The sequence below is a fragment of the Trypanosoma conorhini genome (genome assembly GCF_003719485.1).
Source record: "Trypanosoma conorhini strain 025E chromosome Unknown Tco_14.4_contig_00138, whole genome shotgun sequence".
Classification (NCBI taxonomy): Eukaryota; Euglenozoa; class Kinetoplastea; order Trypanosomatida; family Trypanosomatidae; genus Trypanosoma; species Trypanosoma conorhini.
The window spans coordinates 4,989-30,046 of NW_021704227.1; the positions used below are offsets into that span (position 1 = coordinate 4,989).

At 49.2% G+C, this 25,058-nt stretch overlaps 16 protein-coding genes across 16 annotated transcripts, besides 18 other annotated features; all 16 read right to left on the reverse strand.

The window, feature by feature from the left end:
• Positions 1–48: 48 nt before the first annotated feature.
• Tco025E_03152 (uncharacterized protein) lies at positions 49–831 on the reverse strand (the record flags this gene model as incomplete). The annotated part of the gene is made up of 1 exon (XM_029370074.1): positions 49–831. One exon carries the CDS (start codon positions 829–831, stop codon positions 49–51), a length of 783 nt encoding a protein of 260 aa, XP_029229768.1.
• Positions 832–1,258: 427 nt separating this feature from the next.
• Tco025E_03153 (uncharacterized protein) lies at positions 1,259–1,771 on the reverse strand (the record flags this gene model as incomplete). The annotated part of the gene is made up of 1 exon (XM_029370075.1): positions 1,259–1,771. One exon carries the CDS (start codon positions 1,769–1,771, stop codon positions 1,259–1,261), a length of 513 nt encoding a protein of 170 aa, XP_029229769.1.
• Positions 1,772–2,194: 423 nt separating this feature from the next.
• Positions 2,195–2,226: a microsatellite.
• A 51-nt stretch (positions 2,227–2,277) lies between these two features.
• Tco025E_03154 (gamma-glutamylcysteine synthetase) lies at positions 2,278–4,335 on the reverse strand (the record flags this gene model as incomplete). Its single annotated transcript, XM_029370076.1, has 1 exon — positions 2,278–4,335. One exon carries the CDS (start codon positions 4,333–4,335, stop codon positions 2,278–2,280), a length of 2,058 nt encoding a protein of 685 aa, XP_029229770.1.
• A 4-nt stretch (positions 4,336–4,339) lies between these two features.
• Positions 4,340–4,393: a microsatellite.
• Positions 4,394–4,573: 180 nt separating this feature from the next.
• Positions 4,574–4,609: a microsatellite.
• A 103-nt stretch (positions 4,610–4,712) lies between these two features.
• Positions 4,713–6,560, reverse strand: Tco025E_03155 (putative stress-inducible protein STI1-like; the record flags this gene model as incomplete). Its single annotated transcript, XM_029370077.1, has 1 exon — positions 4,713–6,560. The coding sequence occupies one exon, from the start codon at positions 6,558–6,560 to the stop codon at positions 4,713–4,715; it is 1,848 nt and encodes a 615-aa protein (XP_029229771.1).
• Positions 6,561–7,045: 485 nt separating this feature from the next.
• Positions 7,046–7,393, reverse strand: Tco025E_03156 (uncharacterized protein; the record flags this gene model as incomplete). Its single annotated transcript, XM_029370078.1, has 1 exon — positions 7,046–7,393. The coding sequence occupies one exon, from the start codon at positions 7,391–7,393 to the stop codon at positions 7,046–7,048; it is 348 nt and encodes a 115-aa protein (XP_029229772.1).
• A 218-nt stretch (positions 7,394–7,611) lies between these two features.
• Positions 7,612–7,643: a sequence feature (GA-rich).
• A 24-nt stretch (positions 7,644–7,667) lies between these two features.
• Tco025E_03157 (calmodulin) lies at positions 7,668–8,447 on the reverse strand (the record flags this gene model as incomplete). Its single annotated transcript, XM_029370079.1, has 1 exon — positions 7,668–8,447. The coding sequence occupies one exon, from the start codon at positions 8,445–8,447 to the stop codon at positions 7,668–7,670; it is 780 nt and encodes a 259-aa protein (XP_029229773.1).
• Positions 8,448–8,550: 103 nt separating this feature from the next.
• Positions 8,551–8,581: a microsatellite.
• A 186-nt stretch (positions 8,582–8,767) lies between these two features.
• Positions 8,768–8,790: a microsatellite.
• A 72-nt stretch (positions 8,791–8,862) lies between these two features.
• Positions 8,863–8,917: a microsatellite.
• Positions 8,917–8,940: a microsatellite.
• A 68-nt stretch (positions 8,941–9,008) lies between these two features.
• Tco025E_03158 (putative membrane transporter protein) lies at positions 9,009–10,532 on the reverse strand (the record flags this gene model as incomplete). Its single annotated transcript, XM_029370080.1, has 1 exon — positions 9,009–10,532. One exon carries the CDS (start codon positions 10,530–10,532, stop codon positions 9,009–9,011), a length of 1,524 nt encoding a protein of 507 aa, XP_029229774.1.
• A 289-nt stretch (positions 10,533–10,821) lies between these two features.
• Positions 10,822–10,848: a microsatellite.
• Positions 10,849–10,864: a microsatellite.
• Positions 10,865–10,882: a microsatellite.
• Positions 10,883–10,954: 72 nt separating this feature from the next.
• On the reverse strand, positions 10,955–11,635 carry Tco025E_03159 (uncharacterized protein; the record flags this gene model as incomplete). The annotated part of the gene is made up of 1 exon (XM_029370081.1): positions 10,955–11,635. The coding sequence occupies one exon, from the start codon at positions 11,633–11,635 to the stop codon at positions 10,955–10,957; it is 681 nt and encodes a 226-aa protein (XP_029229775.1).
• A 112-nt stretch (positions 11,636–11,747) lies between these two features.
• Positions 11,748–11,773: a microsatellite.
• An 88-nt stretch (positions 11,774–11,861) lies between these two features.
• Positions 11,862–12,290, reverse strand: Tco025E_03160 (putative to be involved in ER-Golgi transport; the record flags this gene model as incomplete). Its single annotated transcript, XM_029370082.1, has 1 exon — positions 11,862–12,290. The coding sequence occupies one exon, from the start codon at positions 12,288–12,290 to the stop codon at positions 11,862–11,864; it is 429 nt and encodes a 142-aa protein (XP_029229776.1).
• Positions 12,291–12,367: 77 nt separating this feature from the next.
• Positions 12,368–12,388: a microsatellite.
• An 18-nt stretch (positions 12,389–12,406) lies between these two features.
• Positions 12,407–12,435: a microsatellite.
• Positions 12,436–12,761: 326 nt separating this feature from the next.
• Tco025E_03161 (nucleolar complex protein 2) lies at positions 12,762–14,720 on the reverse strand (the record flags this gene model as incomplete). Its single annotated transcript, XM_029370083.1, has 1 exon — positions 12,762–14,720. One exon carries the CDS (start codon positions 14,718–14,720, stop codon positions 12,762–12,764), a length of 1,959 nt encoding a protein of 652 aa, XP_029229777.1.
• Positions 14,721–15,089: 369 nt separating this feature from the next.
• Positions 15,090–15,121: a microsatellite.
• Positions 15,122–15,248: 127 nt separating this feature from the next.
• Tco025E_03162 (putative Unc104-like kinesin) lies at positions 15,249–17,879 on the reverse strand (the record flags this gene model as incomplete). The annotated part of the gene is made up of 1 exon (XM_029370084.1): positions 15,249–17,879. One exon carries the CDS (start codon positions 17,877–17,879, stop codon positions 15,249–15,251), a length of 2,631 nt encoding a protein of 876 aa, XP_029229778.1.
• A 70-nt stretch (positions 17,880–17,949) lies between these two features.
• Positions 17,950–17,995: a sequence feature (A-rich).
• Positions 17,996–18,394: 399 nt separating this feature from the next.
• On the reverse strand, positions 18,395–19,021 carry Tco025E_03163 (putative synaptobrevin-type transport protein; the record flags this gene model as incomplete). Its single annotated transcript, XM_029370085.1, has 1 exon — positions 18,395–19,021. The coding sequence occupies one exon, from the start codon at positions 19,019–19,021 to the stop codon at positions 18,395–18,397; it is 627 nt and encodes a 208-aa protein (XP_029229779.1).
• Positions 19,022–19,257: 236 nt separating this feature from the next.
• Positions 19,258–19,315: a sequence feature (A-rich).
• A 141-nt stretch (positions 19,316–19,456) lies between these two features.
• On the reverse strand, positions 19,457–19,918 carry Tco025E_03164 (uncharacterized protein; the record flags this gene model as incomplete). Its single annotated transcript, XM_029370086.1, has 1 exon — positions 19,457–19,918. One exon carries the CDS (start codon positions 19,916–19,918, stop codon positions 19,457–19,459), a length of 462 nt encoding a protein of 153 aa, XP_029229780.1.
• A 202-nt stretch (positions 19,919–20,120) lies between these two features.
• Positions 20,121–20,155: a microsatellite.
• Positions 20,156–20,318: 163 nt separating this feature from the next.
• On the reverse strand, positions 20,319–21,917 carry Tco025E_03165 (putative vesicle-fusing ATPase; the record flags this gene model as incomplete). The annotated part of the gene is made up of 1 exon (XM_029370087.1): positions 20,319–21,917. The coding sequence occupies one exon, from the start codon at positions 21,915–21,917 to the stop codon at positions 20,319–20,321; it is 1,599 nt and encodes a 532-aa protein (XP_029229781.1).
• A 354-nt stretch (positions 21,918–22,271) lies between these two features.
• Tco025E_03166 (uncharacterized protein) lies at positions 22,272–23,402 on the reverse strand (the record flags this gene model as incomplete). Its single annotated transcript, XM_029370088.1, has 1 exon — positions 22,272–23,402. One exon carries the CDS (start codon positions 23,400–23,402, stop codon positions 22,272–22,274), a length of 1,131 nt encoding a protein of 376 aa, XP_029229782.1.
• Positions 23,403–23,727: 325 nt separating this feature from the next.
• Positions 23,728–24,807, reverse strand: Tco025E_03167 (putative protein kinase; the record flags this gene model as incomplete). Its single annotated transcript, XM_029370089.1, has 1 exon — positions 23,728–24,807. One exon carries the CDS (start codon positions 24,805–24,807, stop codon positions 23,728–23,730), a length of 1,080 nt encoding a protein of 359 aa, XP_029229783.1.
• Positions 24,808–25,058: the final 251 nt, after the last annotated feature.

Here is a 25,058-nt window from a genome sequence, read left to right on the forward strand (position 1 = left end):
ACAAAAGGTAGAGTAGCGGAGGACGTTGGGGAAGAAGAAGACATGAAACTACGAAAAAATTTTCTTACTCTTGTCCACCAAGGCGTTCATCATCTCCTGTGCTTCCGCTGTGCTGTAGTCCGTGGATAGCACCTCGGAAATGTAGGGATCCAGCACACTAGTGTTTCTCGTCTCATAGTACTCCTCTACTTGTAACCTATGGTGCAAACCTGAATCAATCACTTCCAAAAGGTGAGATATCGACGGAAAGGCCCCGGCGATGGCAGCTGCTCGCCTTTCGGAAACAGATGAAATTTCCAAGAGCATGTCGAGGTAAAGAGCGTGAAAGTCAGTCGGATCACACTTCCGCCTCGCCTCTGCCCGAGCCAGTGGCTCCAACTCCGACTGCTGCTTGCTTGCCTTGAGGCCGTGGGCAGCAACAATGTCGGCTGCTTGCTCAAGAGAAGGAGCAAAGTCGAATCCTACCAAAATGGACAAAAGGGAATCATCCGCACAGAGGCGAGTGACTTCTTCCCAAAAGCGCGGCTGCCTGGGACCTGTTAATTGTCCAAGCATGATCACATACACCGGACACTTGGATGCATCGTATACAGCTTTCACGTAATTGTGAACGCAATTGTGACGTAGCATAAGCATAAAATCGTTAAACGTAATGAATAAAAGCAGTAGGCAGGTCCTGGTGTCGTTAGTTACTAAAACAGAGCTCGAAACCGCATTCTGAGTTTCCCTGACTTGGAGGCAGCGAGAGCCCAGGTGCGCTGCACTGAGCGTACGCGCAACCGCCTCACATAAACCCTCGCACGCGGTATCCACAACTAATTCAAACCCCATATACAAGATTTTATGCCCCTCTAAGCGAAGCTTCGAAGGAATGTGTAGTGGGAGGTTTCCATAAAACCTACAAAGCCGAAAAGGATGGGGGAAAAAATGGCAGAGTATCCGGGTGCAGCAATGCCTTACTCAACGATTGCCAAGCAAAGCCATCGTACTACGAAAGGAATCCGTGCAGACGCTCATACATAGGCATCGACTGAAACAATAAATGCTCGCCCGCAAGAAACATACACACCAACACCAGCACAAAACGGCCAATATATATATAAAGCAACAGCAGCAACATCGGGGGGCAGCAATACAATGAAAAAATAGCACAGCAAGCAAAAAAAAATTAGTGGAGGCTAAAACTCAAGATGACTGATGCACAACGGAGAAAAAAAAATGCGCACGGCTAAATTCTCCCTTTACACTACTGCTGTGCCTATACAAGGTTATTGCTGTCATCTAAGAGTCTTATTGCCTCCTTGGCATCTGCCTCCGTGAGACCAGTAAATGCATTTGTTGTAATGGCATGGCGTGAAAAAAAAGCTCGATTAGGCGCTGTGGCCGGCAAATTGATATCGTCGACTGCGACGAAGTTTACAATATTATACCGCTCCCTGTTGGCCTCAATCCACCGCAATATTTCTACCGCTCTAGACTTATCGTGTAAATACGGTGTACATGAAATGAAGGTGGGCATATTATTCGCTATAAGCTGCTTTGCCACTTCCCCCCGTCCAAATTCAGACAGTCGCCACGAGGTGCTCAACACAATTTTGGCTCCTGTCTCTAAAATGACGTTTCGCAGCAGGGCCATTTGCTTCGGCGCAAAGAGAGTTCCGCCAAAGGGCGACACAACACCGTCACAGTCAAGGAAAAGGATCTTGGTACCCTCAGTCGGCGCCCTGCTTGTCACCTGCGCACGCTTCACCTCCTGCTTCCTGCCGCTCATTTTTTTTTGCTTTCTTTCTTACCCAGGCTTTTGCAAGTGTTGCCTTTTTAATGCTTTTTGAAACTACTTTATCTTACCGGAAAAGTTGCGAGACACACCCCAAGAAACACAAAAAAAACCCAAAAAAGGAGGGAGGGGGGGAGGGAAAAAAAAAATGAAGCGGGGCAAACAAACTCACACACAGAGGCAAATCCATTTTGAGAGAAACTGCAGTGTATTGAGTTGCTTGCTGCCCAGAGCAGCGTCGCACGAACAAAGTTGCATGCAAAAAAAAAAGCCACAACCTAATCCTCAAATTTACAGCATCGCAACAAGTCCAAGAAAAAAAATAATAATAATAACATTTTTCTTTTCTTTTCTTTTCGTTTAACTGGATGTATCCGTTCGCACATAAAAAGCAACAACGAGACCGCTAGTCTGCCGATATACATATATATATATATATATTTATATATGGGCAGCAGTGGAGCTAGGGGAGGCCGCCGGGAAGGGTGGCCATTTCCTGATTACTCACGGCGCCTTTTCCCTCTGAACTTGGTCATGGGGAGGAAACGCTCGTCTGCGACTTCCCCGCGCGCGAGTTTGCGTACGTGCAACACCAAATCATGCGCAATCTGCTGCGTTAACCTGGAATCCTGTTTATAATCGGGGTGCCGCATAACAAATTCTCTCAAATATTGCGCAGCCGTAGGAATTTCTCCTGCGGCTCGCATTGAAAGAAAACGAAGGTAGCCCTCCAGTATGGGGCTTTGCAACTTTTCCTCTTCCATGTATCGTCGCACAAGAGGAATCAAGCCATAATATCCTTCCTTTCTCCCATTAAACACTTCGTCAACGGTGAATTCGCCGTTTTCAGAGGGATCAGTCGAGATTTTCTTAGAAAAGATGTCACGCCGCATAACGTAGCTTTGGGAGCAAGGGTTAGGGTTGTGTGCGTAGCCCATGTTTTCGTCAACAATGCTCAGCTTGGTGTAGAACAGTGGATTATATTTAATAATGGCACGAGTAAGCAGGACCACAAAGACAGAAAAGGCCGCGTTTTCAAACGGTGTCGGCATCACATCCATAACACGAAATTCGACCCGCCAGCCAGTGTCACCGTCTAGAGTAGGAGGTTTGAGGCGAACCGACTGCCAGTTTGTGCTTTGAATGTTCTCAAAATGTTCCGTGTGCGTTGTATCATCGATCTCAATCATCTGATCGTACATTACCAGGGGGTCACGAATGAAAAGATGCGCGACGTGCTTCGCTAGGCGCTCATCCACACCCGCCTCTTTAAGAATCGCAAAGTAAGCTTCATTGATGACAACCTCCTCATCGTTAAACTCTTCCAAGTTTGGCACAGCCGAACTTACAAAGATAGAAAAAGAGTCATAGCGTGATTTAATAATGCGTGGAACCTCCTCCCGTTTGCGGTCATCAACAGAGGCAGCAATTGTTAGCCAGCGAACGTCTGAATCGCACAAAATACCCTTTTGAAATGGCGTCGCTGAACTCATTGCAAGAAAAAGAGGGCATAAAATCCCTAATTGATCGTATACGTGACGCGCCTGTGTCGCACCTTCAAATTGCATAGTGACTTGCAAGCAATTGCAGCCCATACCAAACGCCATGCAGTCCATGTAGATACATGGATGGCATACTGAAGGTACTGGGCAAGGGCATGCATCATAGCGCTGCTTTACAAGTTCCATGTGAGATTTCTTAAAATATTGTGCATAGTAGTAATGTGTGGCGGGAGTATAAAAGTAGGTCATTTCCCCTTTGTCTGGAGATCCCGAATCACCGTTATTATTCTTGTCGTGTCCTTCTTTCAACGCAACCGCGACAGCATTCGCGAATTTTTCGCCTTTGGATGCCTTAGCCTCTGCCGCACCGCAGTCAATTTCCTTATTATGGGGCGTACGGTCAATATTCAGTCGAGGATCTACGGTTCGCTCCATCGTATGCGTATCAATATAAATAGGAATTTGAATGCAAACTTTTCGACCGCGTCTCAGACGAATGTTTTGCGTTAAATTCGCAAAACGCGGATGTGTGGTGTTGATACATACATCCGGCACAAAAAGTGAGCGGGAATATGGAGACTCCTTGCTCTCAGAAGTGGTAAAATCGCCAACGCCCATCAGAGGAAATGTCACCAAGGTCAGGGAAAATACATTGTCTCCAGCAACACTGTCCATCAGGTCACATCGCCGCCTTATATTCGCCTCAACAGACGTTAACGAATCCAATTCAAGGGTATACGGTGACCCAGGGACACTTTCCACCATGAAACTTCCGTACTCTGGACGCCAGCCCACGTTTTCCTTTTCAACAAACTCTGTAAGGCGCTGAATCACATCTGCGGCGTTTAATGAAAGCTTCACCTTCCCTCCTTCCACGCGCACGAGTTGGTGCTCCACCTCCTCACCCCAGCGGAAAGGAAAAACCTTCTTTGCGTGTTCGCTTTTCAGCATTGTCAATAACTGCTGAATCCCATGCCAAGAGACATACGGCAAGGCGCGATTATTTTCTTCTGTCCCCCACCGCATGGGCTCGCCGCCTGTTTTTAACAGACCCATTCTTTTTTTGTTGTTGTTGGTGGTGGTGGTTTTTGTTGTTGTTTTGTTTTTGATTTTGCTCAACGAAATAGGATCGATATTTCGTGCCTCTGTCGAGCCACCTCTACGCTTTCGAAAACTGCAACCAGCTGCGATGGAGAAAAAGAAACGAAGCAACGCTTTTGGTCCACTTTCTGCTCGAGCAAGGAACGACATGCCCCCTTCAAGCCAGCCACCAGAGACTAGGAAGGATTAAGAGCAAAAGCAAGAAAAAAAACTACAACAACAGCAACAATCTCGACTACTGCAACTAGTAATTCATTCCACACATACGCACACAAGGAAAACGAAACCAAGCAGCTTCACAAAAATTCAGGAGCAAACGCGAATCCGAGTTGCTAACCCACAACAATACACAGGAGTTCGTCATAGGCTGCCTTCAAAGTTTTGAATTTCTCCTCGGCTTCCTTCCGCTGCTGGTCAGATGCACCACACCACCTATCTGGATGCCACCGCATTGCCAAGGCACGGTAGCTCTTCTTCACCCGCTCCGCACTTGCTCCCGTAGGAAGTGACAGTTGAGCGTACAGTTGCGCGACACGACGAGGATCCTTTCCTCCAATGTGTTTTTTCTTGCGTTCGCTTCTTCCTGACCCTGCCGCTTGGTTTCTTGGAAGGCCACTCCTCTCTGAAGCCCCTCCAGCGTCTGGGCAATGTTCCTCCTCCTCGTCCTCGTCGTCCTTTCCCGGAGGAAACCGATGTCGTTGCTTCTTTTGCTCTTGACGCCTCTCGTACTCCTTTTTTCCTTCGCAAAGACGTTTCCAAACCTCGACAATTTCCATGGTGCGGTGCTCCCTAATGGCTAGCTCGGCATTTCGAATCGCAGCCGACCATCGCAGAAGTTTTTCTTCAGCGAGAGCCTTAAGAAGCAGAAGCTGGGCTCTCTCATTGCCCGCCGCCGCATTTTGCATGGCAGCTTCAACGTCATCTATGCAATCATAATAATGCTTAACTTCGAAAAAGCCGCGCGCTCGTTTTGCCAAAATCCCCGCACGTAGCCGATCGCCAATAAATGGGATCTTTAAGGATTTTGTACACGCCTGTATAAGCGGCATCCATTCGCCCTTGGCAAGTAAGGAGTCCACTTCCTGACACAACTGAATGCAGTGTTGGCCACGCTGAAGCACCTGACGTAAACGGCCTGTAGAATCTGTGGAGCCATTTAAGGTGCACAAAGGGAGAACAGCCTCTAATTCGGCCTGGTTGGCACTCTCGAGAAAGCGTAGTTGCGCGCGCCAATAGAGCAGGTCTGGAAATTCAGTGTAGCGCCGAAGGGCATTATTTACATACGCCAAAGCCACCTCATTACCGTCCTCAATGGCGAGAAGTTGCACCTTTAGCACTTCGAACGACGCACACGGCACACGTTCCAGCAATTCATTTAAATACCTTAGGGCCGTTGCATGTTCATTTCTACCTAAGGAAGCAAAGTAGTTTTCATACAAAGTGACCTCAGCCAATTCGGGCGTAAAGGTGTAACCGCACTTGTTCTTCTTGAATCTTTCCATCGTTTGTCGCGCTTCAACAACTCTTCCGCAGCATATGAGGGACCGCACAGCCCGGCGAACACCAAGAACGTATTCATTATCTATTTCATAGGACCGCATCGCATCACGAAGAGAAAGTTTGTAATTTTCCATGCGCAAGTAGCACGCCGCACGGTTCCCTAGGAGGGCGGCACTCAACATATTTGGCAGACAAGAGCCAATTACCGAGGAGAATATATCGGCAGCTTCGCTATAATTTCCACGTTGGTACGCCTCGTTCGCTTCTTGGCATTTCCGCCGTTCCTCGGCGTCAGAAGAGCTGGAGTGCATAGCGGGGTCCAGCGAGGTCACATCTTGGACTTGGCTCGACGCATGGTCAACGTCACTGTCGGCGTGACGCTTACTCACTGGTGCCGCCGAGGAACCAGAGAGCGCAGCCGTGATGTTTTCCAGTTGCTTCGTCAGCGAAAAGAATTCCTCGTCGGTGAAAAACTTTGCTTTACCCGCGGAAAGAACGTCAACGCACGGGAGAGAAGGCGCCTGTCGTTGGAACGCAAGATCCTCTTGTTTTAGCGTGTGCCACTCACTCACAGCGGACTCCCAATCCCGGGAGACGGATGCATCGAGAAAGCACCGTAGGCGATCGTCGTGCGCCAGCAGCAGCCTAACTGAATAGTTGTGTAGTTCCTCACTGTTCATTTGACGCGACCCTTTACCACATAGACAAGTTTCCGCACATGGGCTCAACAATGGCAGTCTTCCTTACCACCAATTAAAAGCATGAGAAAAAAAAAGACGCGGGGAAGCCAATAAAGGGTCCGTAGTAAACATCAAACGATGGAAGAAGCCGTGCCAACACAGTAAGGCGGGGCATACATAACACGTCACTGTCAATAAGGGCCAAAAAAACAAAACGGAATCAAGGAAAAGGCATGAGTAAGAAGTGAGCGGATGGTACATCAGAACCTCGGTCTCTTTGAGTTCGTGGGGCCTCCTATTTACAATATATACGTATGTCGTCGGTTTTTTCCCCATGCCTTTGCCTCTCTTTCCCTTCTTTTTCTTTTCCTCTCCATGTCACTATTCCCGATAATTTAAAAATAAAAAAAACAAACAAACATTTCGGGCAAGTGACGCTATCATACATCGTTCAATATCCCAACGCAAGGTCCAAAATGACACAACTACGCACGAACAAAGAAGAAGTTATGTGTGGCCTTGTCAAAGTCGTGGTTGATCGCGTTGCTGCCACACAGCCTCCACATACCCTCCTCCTCCACTGCATCGAGTAACGCGACAAAAAGCTGCGACTGCCCAATATCTTCGCTGGCAAAATGAGTCTTAAGCTCACCGTACCAGTGCGGAGGTTCCTCTTTTCGTACAAACGCAAACTCGACCTTTTCAGTGTTTGTCGTGGTGCAAGCGCCTGGAAGCACGGCGTTGAGCTTATCAATGGTGCTTTCCCTTACAGGGCCAAGAATAGAAATAACAGGTGGATTGCACGTCACGTTGATGATCAAGTTCTTCTCCATTGTTACGCACTTGTTTTTGTTTCGTCGTTTACCTTGTTGGAGTGTGTGATGACGGCACGCGTTCCTTCGGCAGCAGCAGCACCCCAGAAAACAGCAGATAAAAAAAAATAAGAGAGACTGACCTGCAAGTTGTGATAGTGGGGGGAAGTAAGGGGGGGAACGGAATGAGCAAGAAGGCCCTTCGCAACTCAGAGACAAGAAATACTGCACATACGCACAGAGAGAGAGAGAGAATAAAAAAAAAGAGAGACAAGGGGGGAAAGATATCTACATTTCAAAGCAGTGGCAACCCATCATCAGAAGCCGCCTTTTCTGGCGCCTCATGCTGTCGCCGCCGCTCAAGCTCTTCCAAAGCGGCCCGCTCCAACTCTTCTTTGGTAGGTGCCACATATGTTCCTTGAAGGCGTGCAGCCAATTCGAGTAGACTACATTTTGGAGGGAGTAGCATGCGCAGCTGCTGCGCCTCCCCGGGATTCAGGACACTCTCACCATTGGTTGTCACAATCCGAACCAGTTCATCGATTGTCATTTCTCCTGCCCCATCCTTGTCGACGAGTTTCAGCGCCCCCAAAACGTCGCGCTGCTCTGCCGCTGCGTCGCGGTAAATCTCCTCTGCACATGAGATAAAAATGTTCCAATCGATGTTTTTGATCTCTTCGACGGGAACAATCTTAACATTCTGTTGAGGCACTTGACCTTCCGCGGCTCCAGCCTGCAGTGCTCGCTCCACAGCAGACTTACGTGGCTTCTTTTGTGGGTATGCTGAGGAAGAGCGCTTTCTATCCCGCATTTCCTCACGACGACGCTCCTTCTCTCGCTTAAGCTCCTCCTCACGACGCCACTGCTCGAGGCGCAGAATCGGATCCGCCATTCGTTCGCGGAGGTAGTCCATGTCGGCCTGAGTGGGATTCATTCCCATGCCACGCAAAAGAGTCATGCAATCGAGAAATGAAACCAACTTCTCTTTATTCTCCAGCATCACAAAGATAGTCTCAGCCTCGTTGTACACCTCGCTGGTGAGTACGGAGGGCGGACGTCGGGCGCGTTCATCCATCACTGCGAAGAAGACCTCCCCGCCCACGCCCCTGCACTGGCATAGATCGATAACGCGGGCAAGAGAGAAAAGGGGAAAAATAAGCAGAAACCCGCAAAAAAAAAACAACAACAACAACACAACAACAACAACAAAAGAAATGTCATCCCTTCACGAAACCAACAGAATAACAACAAATAAATAAAGAACAGGGGGTACAGAAACAAGAGAGAAAACAATAGGCGCATGCATTGGCTGTGAGAAGTGCGTCATTGGAAAGCGGCCGCGTCATGATCAAAACGAAAAAAGAAAAACGATACACAAAATACATTTAACCACCAATATATAACTATATATATATATAAAGATCTGCAGAAAAAAGTAAATGCACGTGTATCTGGCCACGCGCAAAACGGGCATTTATATACAGGAATTAACTCAGAAACACATGCACATGAATACAAACGGGCACACACACACACACACACACAGAGAGAGAGAGAGAGAGAGAGAGGGGGGGGGGAAACACCTAACTCCAGTTATAAGATCTGCCAATATGGCCCCTCTGGTGAGTTCGTTGCATTACAACTCAACTGCCTCCGCTTCGTCCGCGGTTTTTTCGGCAAGTTCAATGTCGCGCTCACCACTGTCGTCAATCTCGCTCACATTGTCCAGTAGAACAAATTCCGGCACATTAGCCACCGCCTGAGCCTCCTGAGCCAGGACCTTCCAATCCCATCGAGACATTAAGTAATACAAGAGCGGAATTTCAAAGCAGAACCCAGTGAGCAGACCACCAAGGACGCCTTCGACGCCCCAGTGAAAAACAAAAACGTAAAGCGCAGAGGCTGGCAAACCGATAAGCCACAATGTAAAGACCACACCTCGTGCCGCTTGCTCCGGTCGCCCAGCACCACGAAAAACACCTTGTAAACAATACTGAAGAGAGTCTCCGAGATGACAAAGGATGACAACCGGCATTATAGACTCCACCGCGCTTGTCATCTCGGGAACATTTGTATAAAGACGTGCAATGTGCCCTCCAAAGTAGCCCATAGCGACGGCGGTACAAACCCCAAGTGTCACGTCACAGATAAGAATAAACCTGGCGTACCGTGACGCAAATAAAGGCCTTTGAGCCCCTAGGGCATTTCCAATTAAAGTGCTTGCCGAGACACTCAACCCAAGTGCTATGGAGAACATCACCGATATGATGTTCATTGCCACTCCAAAAACCGCCAAAGCAAGCGGTGAGATGGAAACTGCAAAGAACGCCTGCACTTCAAAGGCCCACCACTCCGAACACACCGCGATCAGGGAAGGTATCCCAACCTTGAAAAACCTTCTCCAGGCCTCCTTTTGACGAAGTACCGGGGATGGCCACTGCGCCTCTCGGACGACAGCTTTAGGGTGCAGTAGGCAAATCAGCACATGGGTGGCAGCACACATCATTCCAGTCAAACCCAGTGATAGCGCGGTTCCCTCAATTCCCATAAATATTAAAAAATAGTTAGCTATAGGGGAAGTAATTGCCGCAGCTCCATTAGCATACACAACAAGGGGGGAAAGACGTTGGGCATACAGTGTCTTGCTTACAATTCCAGTAATGATCTGTGTCAGTAAGTACACTGGGCTCGCCCCGAGAAACCTCGCGGCGCCTTTACCAACAGCGTCTCCAAAGACATAAACCATCACGGGTTCGCTGTTAATAAAAGCAACACTCATAACAATCCACAAGAAAAAATTAATGACAAATGCCAACTGCAGTGTGTCCCCAATTACTGTAGAGCGTGGGTTTTGCCCAAAGGCCTGGGAACTTATCGTATCTATGGCGGAATTCAAACCACTGACAACGGACATGGCCGTTACGTTAAATACCAGAATCCCAGCGCTGTACTGGGACATCCCCTCCTCGCCGAGACAGTGCCCTACAAAGGCCATGGTAATCATTTGTGAAGCCATCCACAAAACACTGCTAACGTCCGTCGGCACCGCAACTTTTAATGTTTGGCAAAACAACTCATGAATAGTGACCCTATCATCAACAGCCCCCGTTGACGTTTGAACAGTGTTGTCCTCCCTTTCCCAATTAGGCCCCGCGTCCATTTACCTCACTCACTAAGCCAAACCGCTCCCTTCGCCCTTTTCGTTCCTGTTTAAAGAAACCCTATCGCTAGCAGAGACGTACAATAAAAGCAAGAACGGTAGAAAAGCGACAACAGCCAGTTACACGCACAGGAAGAGCAAAAACAAACAAAGGATATGTATCGAGAGTTAACTTGTAAGACGCAATCCACACCCAAAAAGTAAAAAAAAAAGGTTCTTCAGCACAGCAACCTATTAAAATACATGTGTACATGAGCAAAAGCTGGGTTTGCCAACGGATGCATTTCGTTTGTTGTTGTTGTTGTTTGTTTTTTTTTGCTTTTCCTTTGTTTCGGTTTGGTTTTGCTTTGAGCCTTTGCATCTACATATACCCAAGTGCAGAATTGACCGGGCAAGGCAAACGTGCCGACGGGCTGTAACGCTCATGAAACCAACAGCAGTGACGCCGCCAAGCACGCCTTTGCGTCACTTACCGTGGATACTACCTCATCCAATGGCAGCGCAACCAATGAATTCTCCACAACCTTTGAGGCATTCTGAAGTGTCTGAAGAGTTTCAGGTGTCATTTCCACAGCGAGTGAGTAAACCTTGTATGGCGCCGTCCCTTCGTTACCTACAGTGTACCCTTTTGAGCTGACCGCACGCACTTGTTGAAGATCAGCGCCTAATTGTTGAAATAACTCGTCTTTTGGTGCCGTAAGGTTCCCGGTATCGTTTACCGCGCCGCAGAAAGCCTCCAGGATAAAATTGCAGCCGACAGAGACCTGGCGTTGCCTTACAAGTATAGCGTATCGGGTGTCGTTGACGGCGGCAACAGGGAGGATAATGGCAGGACTGGAGTCGCAGAGGTCTACAGTCTGAACAACCTTCCCACTGCGTGTATCACACTCCACATCCATAGTCAATCCCACAACGCGCTGTGCCACCCGTCTAATATTGCGGATAACGAATGTAGAAGGCACAGGGCCATGACCTGCGCACGCTGCCACATACTTACAGAATGGCGGATAATCCGCCACCGCCCTCAGACCGCCTTCAGTGTCATCGCGGAAGGTTTTGTGCGTTGTGAGCAACGCCACCCTTTCGCCAACCTGAACCTCCATCCTCTTATCCTTAATCCCCTTTTTCTCTCTTCGAGCACGCAAAAGAAAGCAGGCGACAAAGAAAGCAGGAGAGCACTCAAAAACGCCATAAGGAGGAGAAGCATCGTTATGATTTATTTTTTTTTCTTTTTTTTTTTTACTACATTGCTTCTTCCAAGTCCACCTCCAAAGGTTGTTTTTTTTTTTTTTACACTCCGATCCTAAGATAGCACATTATCAAGTAGCCTCAAACGTTCCGGCCACGGCGATCCTGCAGGCCCAATAAAGCTAATAGCCGTTGAACTGGCGTGGAAAGCATAATAGGGCCCAAAAGAGGGACCGACTCTAAAACGCGGGCTATCATCGGGAAAAAATTACCAAAAAGATTCAGCGCTCCAAAACCTTGGAGCAAAAGGCCAATGAAACAAAAGCCTGATATAATGAGCAACATTCCCAGGAAAAAGCACCCAGAAGCTCGGCGGCGGGATAGGAAAAACGACTGAAAGCGTTTGGGCCCCATCACCAAAGCCACCCCTGCGACAAACAGGACGTTCCCCATCGTCAGAAGAGCACTGTCCAACAGCATGATAACACCCAAGAAAGTGAAGAGTGCCCCTAGCCCTGTGAGGGCGACGCCAATCTTTGTGGAGTCATTCCAGTTGTAAAGGGAGTCCATTCGACTATTCTACAACGCCTCCTATGCTAGAGATCCAAAACGAAAAAAAAAAGAGAATAAACACAAGTCAATACGAAATATATATATACATATATATAGAAAACGGGAGTCCGGTAAGGGAGGGAGGGAGGGAGAGGGGGATGGAAATGGGCTCTCTATCAACCACCAAACACAGGCACCCACACACGCAGATGCACCATCTGTGTGCGGAACGTCATATATAGAAGGACGGCCTCTCTCGATGTGACTACTGCCCAATCAATTTTACTTTTGTTTTTTATACGCCATGCTTAATCAACTTCGCTTCACTCCATCCCACACTCACTCTTCAGTAGAAATTCATTTGCGCACACACCATATGCATGTACGCATTATTCTTTCTTCTTCATTGTTATATTTGCTTCTCCTTTTCACCTTCCCCCCCCCCCGCTTCTCCCCATTCTTCCTTGGGTTTATGGTTGTTGTGTCACGCTAGGCGTCAACGTCAGTTAACGTACGTTTACGGCTTTTTTTCTCCCTCGCCCCATTCACAAACGCCTCTAACGTCGTACGTTCCCCACCGTTCGCATTTTTCTGCTTCGTCGCAAAGGACTCCACTCGCTGCTGGCGAAGCACTTGATGGTACGTTGACAATGGGCTCCCGGCAGCTTTTAATTCATCCTCCAGCTGCTTTACCGCTGCCAAGTCGCAGGGTCCGATGCTTACTTGATCGCGTCGTGCGATAATGCGTTGACTAGTTGTTTGCATGTGCCGCAGAAGAGTGCTCAATTGAGAGTGCACCTTCGGTATCTTCACCTCGCCGCGCAACCGCTTAAGCGTCGTCTCCACCACCCAGAAAGCCTCTGGAAACCCAAGCGTGTGGCTATGCGTTGCCAAGTGCTCTGTGAGGAGGTAAAGACACTCACACCAGACCTGTCGATGGTAACTTACGCTACGCGACTGTGATTTTTTCACACGTATTGTAAACTGCAGGTCTATTTGTTCGCCCTTCTCACCTTTTCCTTGAAAATTGTGGTTCAAGGCGATACTCGGTGAAGTCAGTATGCGCAAAAGGTACGGAGCCACAGGAATAAAGACTCCGTCAGCGCGAAGGGAAACATGGTTGAGAATCTCTATGATTTGCAGATGCATAGGAAACATGCGAGGAGATGCGAAGAGATCCATTAAGCCAACTGAAATTTGCACAAGCGGGTGGATGAGGGGGCCCAACTGTGCAGCCTCGGAATACTTTGAGAGGACGGCACCCCACGTACGTAGTGCGTTCAGGTACTGCCAGTTCACCACGGCCCGGACGTTACTCTGAGTTTGTTGCTGTAGTGCAGAACGAAGGTAAATTGCCAACTGACGCAGGTAGACAAAAGTGTGTTGGTATGCGGCCTCCATGTCTGTACCATACAAGTCAACGACACAGTTTATAAGAAAGGCTATCAATGATGCATTGTGGATGTTGTAATGATGGGCTGTTTTTACCAGAGTAAGGAAGATGCCCTTAAAGGCAGTAGACTGATACATGGTGCGTGTTCCTGTGGCACGTGTTGCAACCGCGCGAACAACAACATAGGCCGCTATACGCACCGGCTCCTCTGGGGCTGAGCAAAGTAAAAGGGCCGCTTTCAGAACAGACTTAGTAATGCCTTTTATGTAATGCAGTATCGGCACAAACGGCGTAAGAGCATGAAGCAGGCCCGCTGTTAGTACGGCGTCCACGTTTCCCCCTTCCGAAACACTAGTCACCAGAGAAAGTAGCAGTCGTCGCATCAAAAAACGAGTCTTGTGGGATTTAAATGAACCCTTTCCAGTAATAAATTTACTTAGGTTTGACCCGATGAAGCGTGCAATGCGAAACATTGACTCCTTCACCAGCGACGGATCATCAAACTTGCGCGTTGAACTTGTGTTGGGATGCTCCTTGACCGTATAACCCAACTCGCGCACGGCACTGACGAAAACATCGACGCATGCCTCGATGTTTCCCCCTTTGACGAGGCGCTCAACTTCGTCACGGGTAATGCGAGATGCAGAGGAATCCTTGCCACTCTTCGCACCATCACCATCACCATCTCCCTCCCCCTCCCCCTCCTCCTCGTCGTCGTTGTTGTTGCTTTCATTTTCATCGTCCACTTCCGTCTCAGCATCGCTTCCCTCGTCGTCATTCACGACCTCCATGTCCTCCTCGCCAAACTGCAACAGTGTCGGGTCCTCCTCCTCCAAGTAGGAGTAAAACTCCGGGTCCGTGTCCTTTAAGCGCTCTAATTGCTCTTGGTGCTCACGCTCCTCACGTTGGGTCTCTTTGGCCTCACGCAGCTTCTTCTTCTCAACGCGCTCCAGCTTTTCCTTCTTGGCTTTAACGCCCTTACGGCGGTTTTCAATCACCGTTGCCAAATGCTTCTTGGCATACTTCTTAAACGACTTCTTATCCTTTGTGGCCATGCCTCCTTTTTTTTTCCTTTTTTCCGTTGCTTCCTTTTTCCGTTGGTGTTGTGTATGTGTGTAAAATCAATTAAGTATTTCGTAGTTCCCTGAAATTACTTCTTCTGCGGCCGGCGCGATGCCTTTTCTTATATTCTTCTTAATCAGCCTGACGCACGCCCAGTAAACGTATTCCGCTTATTGTCTGACCCAAACTCAACGGCAGCTTGTGGTGGTGACGAGGACCCTTCCAAGAAGGGTCGCACCAAACCCACAAGAAGAAGGAGTGTAAAGCAGAATTAAAAAAAAAACAATAGGGACGAAGCAGAAGAAGTTGAGGAAAAAAAAATGCACATAGCATGGCTCCGCGTCCAGAAATACGTCATATCCAAAAAGAAAAAGTAATAATAAAAATAATAATAGTGGTGACAGTAATTCCACGGCAATATGGCCGCCCCGGTGAAGAAGACGATTCAGCAAAAATGGATAGCCGTAACCGTAATAAGCATGCTCCGTTTGACTCATCTACTTCCACACATCTCTCCATCTCTATAAAACCGCGCAACCGTGGCACCCCTGCAGCACAGGTCCCCGGTTTCTATGAAAATGTCTTCGCTTCTTCTTGTCAGCTGCGTCACTTACCACCTCCTTTGCCAAAGGTCGCACGAACGGGGTGGTGGGATTCTTTGCGACGCCGGTATTGTCCTCGCCGTTGCACTGCCCCTGTGGAATAAACGCATTCCTAGGAGGCTCCTCAATCGGGCGCAGAGTGCTTTGCTGCGGGCGTGGGACAGCCGTCCCACTATTGACTTCCACGCGCACATCAGCAGGGGATACCGAAACGTCAACTTTATTCACACCATGTTCCTCTCCATCAATACTCTCTGACGTCAGTGTCTCCGTTTCGGTGTCACTTTCAGACAGGTCAGAACCATCCAATGGCAGGTCAACGCTGGGACTTTCTGGAGCTTGTTCTTTACCTGCCACCTCTGGAGAGGGCAAAGATAAACGCGACCCCGAAATTACAGAGGAATCTGTCGATGATTCGGGCAAAAAAAAGGACGGCGAAGCCAGAATACCATGCGTTTCACGGTCAATAGGGGATTCTATCGGTTTCTTGGGAAGTAATACTTCTCCAGAGTCCACGGATGGTGGCTCTTGGAATGGGGAGCAAAACTGCGACTTATTCATCGCTTGTCGCTCAATCTCCTCCGCGAGCGGTGCCGCTGGAGAGAGTTCCGTATCGCTAGAAGAAGTAACCCTTTTAACGCAGGCATCACGCCACTGCCCTAGCGCCTCCAGCGAAACCAATTTTGGATGCTCCACCAACGCGTGGAGGCTATTCTCCCTTTGCGTGAACTGCGACATCGGAGATGAACCCCCCACAGAGCTCTCAAAAGCACCATCCTGCTCGCCCTGAAGTGTGACAAGGTGTTGCAAAATATTCTCCTTGAGTTCATCCGAGGCATCCAGTGGCGTACAGAAGACTATCGCCAAAGGCACTAATGGCTCGAGTGTTAACACTCCACCACAGCACTCAAAAGCGTCATGAGTGTCACCCATTACCTCCACCAAATGTTCATTGACTTCAAAAAAAGCCAAAACAAAGACTCTATTGACTCCATCGTACTCGTGCGCCTCCCATGTGTTGGTTCCCCTGCAACTCAATCGGTGGAGACCGACGCACGCCGGAATCCCAGCATCGAGCATGGATAAACCCATGGCAATATCCCCCACGTCTAGCAATGCCAAACTGGTCATTGCTTCGCCGAGGTCGCGGGGCGCGAGGCAGGCCATCAGGGAAACATAACCCACTACTTGCACTTGAGGAGGCAAGTAGCTGTCAAAGTAGTCATCAAACCCCACAGAAAGCTCTGGAAGTTCACCGAGAATGCGACTAAGCAGCCAACCAGCCACACGCATGGTATCTTTGGAACGCAGTAGACGCTGCCGATGTGCAGCACTCGGCGCAGGTGACATGGAAACGTTTTCCCGCGGATCTGGGTCCTGTTCTCGAAGCAAAGAAACCGGGCGGGGGTCCAGCAGTAACCGATCAACCGCCATTTCTTCGCCACCGTTTCGAAATTCGTTATCGTACTGGGAAGTTTCTTGTTGTTGACCTTGTTGTCTTACCACAATTCTTCTCAGCAGCATTAGCTCCGCCAGCAAATTTTGCCTTTCTCCGGGATGAAACAAACTCATATCTTCACTCGGCTTCCGTGGGGCGGTTTTGGTATGAATGCGCTTTAGACGCTGCGTATACCGCATAGTGCTCATCGTTTCGTGGTAAAAAGCAGTATTAGGATGAATGCACGCAAGAAACACCGTCATAGAAGCTCCAGAAAGATATCGTTGAAGTAGCACGGTCAATGTCGTGTCACGAAAGTTTACGTATGAGGAGGTACCGTCTGAATTCAGTCGTGCTGTGCTGAGAGCCTCTAACACCGTACTAAGACGCGAAAGAGACTTGTTGATGGCAATACTTTCCTTATTCAACTGTGGAGAGTACGTCGTCTGTCTCTCGCTTCCCGCCAAGTCTACTAAGCAAAGACGCATTCCCCGGCTCTTAATAGTAAATATTGCGTGGCTACGACTACTACGTGCATTTCGCTCTGTCGGCGCGGTACGCCGTGTCTGCATCCCAAATTCGGAGACTGCATTCCACTCCTCCATCGAGGAGAGGCAGCAAGACGTCAAATTTTCCACCACGATTACCGTTCCATCAGGGCCCGAACGACGCCGAATCAGGCGTCGTTCACCCTCGGCCAGAAGGTCATGCACGCTTTCTCCGTACACCTCCAGCATTGCAACCTCCGCCACGCCGTGGGCGTCAAGCACAGCCTTGGCGGAGAGTGTCAACAGCCCCGGCTCCTTGCCTGTCCCAGCAATGGAGTGGGTCTTACCGCTGTTGGTATGACCATAAGCCAAAAAACATGAGGTATCTGGCTCATCAGCCGAGGAAGCAATGCGTCCAAGTACGAGGTCACGAAACAGCTCATCGTTGCCGCAAGCCTCTGAAACAACTTGATCAACGTGGAAGCCTCGCGGGGCGCTGCCTGCATGCGTTCCAGATAGATCCGCCACCACCAAGTTATTCTTATTCTCAGCGTCAACATCGACGCATGAGGGCCCGCCCTCGCCTGGACGGAGACGGACGACGACACGGATGCGGCGCCCCATCCAGAAGCCTCCCTTTCCTACTGGAGTGCACCTCCCTGCAGACAAGAAAAGCGCCTACACACGCACATGCACACAGCAAAGAAAAAAAACGCAAAACCAAAACAAAAACAAAACCATTTAAGGCATTTAGTTCCCTCTAACGTAGGATTCAGCGCACATGCATAAACACGCAGCTGCGGACATCTGGCATCTATTGTGCCATGGGGGAAAGGGCGGGGGAAGGAAGTTGCAGGGACATGTGATGGCACGCGCAGCCCATCACCAAAATAGCCCCTCTAACTGTGAGTCTGGGCGCGTAGGTGGCAGTCAATGGAACAGAAAAATACTACCAGCTTCGGACAGAGGAGTAGGAGGCGGAAAGTTGACGACGAAGAAGACATTGATGGCAGACGCAAGCCTCCCCACCTCCCAACCTCCTCAAGGAAGCTTCTCGCTGGCACGCCGCATTCCGGGGGAGCTTCAAGAAGAGAAGAGAGGTGAAACCCAGAAAAACAGCACACCTTGGAAAAGTGCTGCTACACCACAGCAAAGTAGAACGCGACATAGAACACAAGAAAAGTTACAACCGCGAAACAAGCAATGATGAGTGACAACCGCGTCTTGTCGCTGTCAAATCCCCCTCCTTGCCCGGGCAAAACAGAGGACCGTGATTTTGAAGCAATGCCTGTCATGACCTCTTCAAACGTGCGGCGCAAAGGTGCCCTTCGTCCAGTGCGCGGCACATCCAAGCTACGGGATGGTTTTGCGGTTGCAAACACCTTCTTTGTGCGCTGGAGATACAAATCAAACTTAATAAAACAGTAGGGTCGCGTGACCGACTCCACCTGAGGTCCATACTGCTGCAGGAACTCCCGAGCCACATCCTCTAGGAAGGCCAACGCAATACCGACCGGCATAGCAGTGTCGCACACCGTAAGAAATGACACGCCCGATTCGGAAAGGACGTGGAACAGATAATTTTTCCACACAACAGTAAGCAGAGGCGGGGTGTACACAGCTGGACCACTGTATTCCGTAGCCAACTTTCGGAGAAGCGTTTTTGCCGCCACCCTGCATTGCTCCAGTTCTACACTAGACGCATCCGTGTCCGCCGCTAGCGCCAGTGCATCGCGCTGACGAACAATGAGAGTAAAAAGAAGCATAAACAGAGCGCAGGTGTTGGGTTTTGCTCTTCCTTTCTTTGTTTGCTTGCTGTGCCAGGATTGCAGTCTACTGGCAGGCAGGCTTACAACCGCTGGCCACAGCGCACAAAAAACAGTCGCGGAAAAAGAGAGGGTGGGGGAAAAAAAAAGCAATCGAAAAAGAGTGGGATTGCGGGGTCGAAGCGTAACGAATTAAACACACCCACAGACGCCAAGCAAAAAAAAGTCTGCAGGATAAAACAAAAAGAAAAAGCAAAAAGACAGAGCAAAATGGAAGAAAAGCAACAGGAAGAAAATAGGCAATGGACTACACACAACAGCAAAAACAACGAGGGAAACACTAGAACACAATTAGAATGCGTGAATGCCCAGGGAAGAGTCACATGCCAGCAAAACAGCGCCCCTCATGAACAGAAAAGTGGGGTGCTGATAGTCTCAGGAAATGAATGCAAACTGACGCCTCAAAATCTCCTGTCGGCACACCGGGCACGATTGCATGCCCTGCGAACATAGCCAACAGACGCACAGGTGACGACAAGGGTCAAATAATGTATCACGCCTGTGAGTCATGCACACAACACACTCCTCTCCCTCATGTCGCGCAGGGGTTGGTGCATACTCGGTCGGTGGTACATCACGGCCGATACGCGGGGTCGACGACGACACAGCTTTTGCCACGAGGACACAGCCATACACCCCTACAGCTGTCAACAAGGAGTAATTCACCAACCGTGCGGCGTCTGAAGTAACTTCTGTCTGCAGAAGTCTGTCCAACTCCTCCCTATGCCGAGTTATGGTCGCCTGTAGACCTCCAATGACTTTTTGCTGCCGGGACTGCCTTTTGCAGAGAACCCAAAATGCAACTCCAATGGGCAAAAGAACAATAGTCTCCAACATGCCTTATATAAACATATAGCACACCTTACAGCGGTCAAAAAGAAAATTGTCAAGAGTAAGCAAAAGTCACACAATGAGCCAAATATTTAAAACAAGAAGATGCATATGTGGGAAAAGGAGCTTTTCCCTCGCAGATAGGAAGTGAAAATGCCACAGAGGAGGACCCAAATTAGGAACTACTGCTCACAGTCGCACCAAAAGAAAAAACAACAACAACAACAACAAAGAAACAAACAAGGGAGTAACTCCAGAAGGAAGCCTTCCTTTAATATTGCAAGGATGTACATATCTAGATAGATAGGGAGAGATACACAACACAAAACGAGAGCGGAAAAACCTCAAATAACGAACCCATCAAGTATTAACCGTCTTTCAAAGTAACGAGAGCAGGATTGAAGAATTAGTGGCTGGAGTGCATGTTGAAGGAGCGCCAGAGAATCATCGTGAAGACAGAGTCATCGCTGCAGGCGGCCGACACGGCGCGCCAGAAGTAAAGAAAGTGGTCACACGTCAGCATTGTGGATGTCTTCTCGCCAAAACACTGCTTCATCACGTGACGCCAATCTTCTTCACCGCCCATCAACGCACCTTCCACCTTTTCAGGGTGAAAAAGTCCCAACACGCGCCCCAACTCGACAGTTTCCTGCTCTCGTGCAAGGTTTCCCAGTTTTTTTAGCTGGCCAAATAGTTGGCGGACAAGGGCCTCCCGCTTTGTTGGAAATTCACCTGAAAGCAGCAACACCAAACGCTCTCGATCCTGTCCCTTGAACCGCAACCACTCAAGCTCGACGTCGCTCACAGCCTCCGGAACGCCGGCCCCACGGAGCACACTGATGAAGGTTGCGATAGAAATTGGACCTGCAGGAAGCGCAAGGTGAAGGCGTGGGAGGGCCAATAAGCCACCACTCTTCACCACATAGCGCCGCACGGCTTCTTCAAGAATAAGAAAAAGCGATTTACTCACCGGAACAAAATGCCGCGTAAATTCACAAAGGAGCGTATGAACAGAGACAAGTTCTTGGTGGCCCTCTCCACGTAAATAAAAGAAGAGTTGACGCACTTCTTTTAGGAGCAATCCAACACGCAGATCCTTACACAGCTCCTCAAAAGACAAACGCGTCAGAAAACAATTCGAAAGCTCCCTTCCAGCATCGATACAAACGCTGGTATGCTCGCTAAACTTCACATTAAGATCTGGTTTTAGTGACAGACGACGTAGTCCTTCAAGAAGGGCAAACGTACCCGAAGGCCCAGCTCTATTTGGGTCACAAACCGCCTCAGCGAAGACTGACATAAGCAGTGAAAACCTCACATCCGAAGGCAAGGGTCTTTGATATAGAAACGCGTAGAGGTAAGCACCGTCAACGGCCACTGTAGAGGAGGAGGAGGAGGAGGCGGAAGACAGTCCCATGGAACAGTATTCAATTAGGCAAAACGCCTCAGAAAGCGTCATACCATAGGATTCCGTCAGGAAATCAAGAACCGTAGCTCTCTCAAGGATACAAGCTTCTCTGCCCCCTTCTGCTGCACACCTTGCCAGTGCCTTACCACACGCCGAATCACAGGGGTGGGGTAATTGAGGTCTAGCGTCCATGCAGCGAGACATTTCTAGCAATAAAGAAGCCTGCACAGGACACATCTGCCGCAGACGCAACAACAACATCACAGGGCTAACTCGAATATCATCACTCCCGTTCGCCACACCACTTTCTCCATATTCCTCAAGCGGCAGCATGGCAATAATTATTAGGAGTTCTCTATCACTCAGGGTATTTGCCGGGAAAATCTGGCGTAGGACGCCCTTTAAGGGCCAAAGTTCGACCGCGTGCATACGAGATCGCACACGATACCGTGCATCAGTCTGTATAAATGACGAGGATAGGGAGCGGAGAAACGAAGAAGCTTCACACTTCACAAGAGTCTGAATGGCTTTGTGGTATAGTCGCAGCAAGTACTGCGGGTCTCGCATGAGCGACTCTGCGGCAGCATCAAACATCATCAAACCTGATAAGAAGTATGGCCTATTTTTTTTCTGTGCAAATGGCACTTGCCCTCTTTAACTCCGCCTTCTGAGTCCGCCTAATCCCCCGTCAGAGAGACCATAACAGAAGAATAAGATTAAGAATAGTAACGCCCACATTTCCCATCAGCTCATGTTTGCCAGTGGGGAAAAGCAAAGCTTCCCCCGACTTCACTCAGGTGTTTATATGAATTATCCTCACCTTGTGACTTCACTGTATTATTAAACTTGGCTTTTATTACCACCACCACCCCAGTCTTGTTTTGGCCGATGTTGTGTGTTTTATTATCCCTGACGGTTCGTTAACATGTGCTCTTAAATACTGTCAACCGCTTAATACACAGTTAAACTTTTTAAGTGATCGTTCAATCGCTCTACAGAGACATCCACGGCATGTAGCTCCCGTTGGACTGCCCGCAGCCGAGCCTCGCCCAGCGCGATCGACGCATCTAGTCGAAACCGTTCCTGCTCTCTCCCTTCATAGACTTGGATGAGCGAACGGCGCACGACCTCAGAAGGGTGCAACGCAGCAAGATTGCACAAGAGTTCTTCATCAGCGCGCAAAAATGTCTCATCCATTGCTTGCAGAAGAAGATGACACTGTCGCGCCAATTCCTCGCTGTCGTTGGCCCCCACGCAGGTACCGCAGAGGCGGTGTGGCGCCATTTCAAGGGCTTTACTCGCAGCGCTGGCCTCCCTCGTGGCCTTCTCAGCGGCACCTCGCTGCTCCTCAATAGCGACCGACGTTGACGTGCAACATGGCGTGCGCAGTTCCTCCAGTTCATTGTCTCCTTGTGAAACCTTCAACGCCAGGTGCCGCGAATTCGGGTCCCGTATCTTTGCATCGGGAAGCTCTTCTACGTTAGGCTTCCGCAAGCGTGGCGGCTGCCATGAACAACAGCGCCAGGATGCATCGATTGAGGGTGTGGGAGAAACAAAACCCAAGGTCACCAGTCGCTGGCTGTACCGCGACTTCAGCGCCTCCCACGCCGCGGCTTCCTCAGTGGAGCGCAATATTGGGGGAAGGGAACGGTAGCATGCTTCTTTCAAGAGGCGCAAATGCGTTTTGTCGTCATTGTGATCGTCAAACACGTGAGCAAGACAGGTTTGCAAGACGCGGACGACGTTGCCAGGGTAAACGTGCTTCGCCAGCGACTCAATCGTTCGTTCAAGCGTTAAGGCACCCACATCAAAGCAAATGCACATCTCCAATAGTTGCAATAGACCACTGAGCCCATGCGGCCAATCACCCCTCCAGATGCTTTCCAAGAGAGTGTTGTCGCCAGCGATGCAGCTTTTCAACAGCGCGTCTACAGCAGCATATGAAGTACAACAGAGTACGGACCGCTCACTCGTTGGGTCCACTAGGAAAGGATTGGCAAGACAGGAAGACGCTTTAAGGAGGGCATGCAAAGCAACGGAAATCTCGCGTCCTTCCACGACTAAAGTCACAATGCGCTCCATCCACCACCTTGTGCGAACCGCAAGTAGTATACCACAGTGAACTGCGGATACGCTCCTCGTCCCCCTTGTAACCCCCTTTTTATTTCTGTTTGCAAGTTTCATTAGAAAGGAGGGCCCATGGCGTAACGCTGCAAAGCAGTATATTAAATTTCGGCAAACACTCCACATTACAAGAATAAATAGCATGATACAGGAAAAAACAAGAACAATAATAGTGGCAATCTTACCAGTGCGAGGTGAGACCTTTTACAAGGATCCACCTGTTACACCCCTTTGTGCGTGCTCTCTCTCTCTTCCTCGGGGGCGGTGGTGGCGGAGGAGTCGCTTACAACTCCTTCCTCTTACCTCCAGCAGGAGCCGGAGGAACAGCAGACGGTGCGCGAGACTTTGGCAAGAGTGGGTACATGGCACCTGCCGCCAACGCCGTCACCATTGCCACCCACTCTACCGCGGTGAAGTAGCGATAATGACCAAAGTAGACAACAGAGAGCGCAAAGGTGCACAATTTGCGCAGAGTCAGTGTCAGAATTAGGGTAAAGGCGGAAGTTTTGTCATTTAAGACATAAACACCAGTTATACACACATATTGCGAAAGGGCGTTCAACACAAAGTGCATGTAGTTACCAGAAGAAATGGAGGCAAATTCCAGAAAGAGGCGCTGCGGTTGCAACAAAAACAAGGGCAAAGATATAGCATGGGAGAAAAAAAGAGCTTCTGCCCACATTGGTGGCGGCGGTGGTTGTTGCGGTAACGATAAATTGCGTTCTGCCTCCCGCGCCTTTGTTTCCTCCTCTCTACGACGTGCCACAGCATACATGTACTCCTGAAATATTCCAAGACCCGTGGAAAATGCGGTGGTACCGGCGAGGACTGCAAGTCCTAAAAACCACCAAAGCTCCTCCTCAGTTGTCTGCGGAGCATTTCCAGCTTCAGTGCTCCGAACCTTTTGCGATTTTTCTATTGCAAGAGCGATAAGACCGCCCGATATGGCTGTGGCGCAGAGCACCTGTGGGAATGTGTAACGCTTTTCCAAGAAAAAGTAGCCAGCCAACATATTTAATAAAAGCGATGACGATCTAAACGTTGCGTGCAAGGGCACAGAGATGTAAAAACCAAATACCAGGTTGCTGCTAACAGCCATGAGCCAAGAGGCCGTGGCAAGGATGACTTTGTGTGCTGTCCGTATCCGCGTCGGTCGTAGACGCAGAGAAAGCAATCCGCGACTTTGTGACGAATCAGCGAAGTTGGCCACCAGTGGAAAAGCAAGAATTGTAACAACTACATACTGGGCAAACGTCATAGCATACAAAGTGTTGGGACTTTGCAGTATAATGAGCTCGAGTAAAAAAACATTTGCCTGGCAGCCACCCAAGACACAACACAGTGCTAATACCGCGTCTGACATGAGTTTGATACTTTTCCAATGAGAGGTGGAGAGGAAGCGAAAAGAAGAAGAAGAAATACCTACGTAAAGAAAAGAAAGACCGTAAAACGCAACGCAGACAAGGCATTCTTACGAAACCAAAGCCAAGAAGATTGACGTGCAAAACGCAGAAGGCAACTCCATACGGAGCAGGCGGATGATGCAACAAAGGACGGCTACCAGCACAAACGCTGCGCGTACACGCCCACACACAGAAAGAAAGAAAGAAAGAA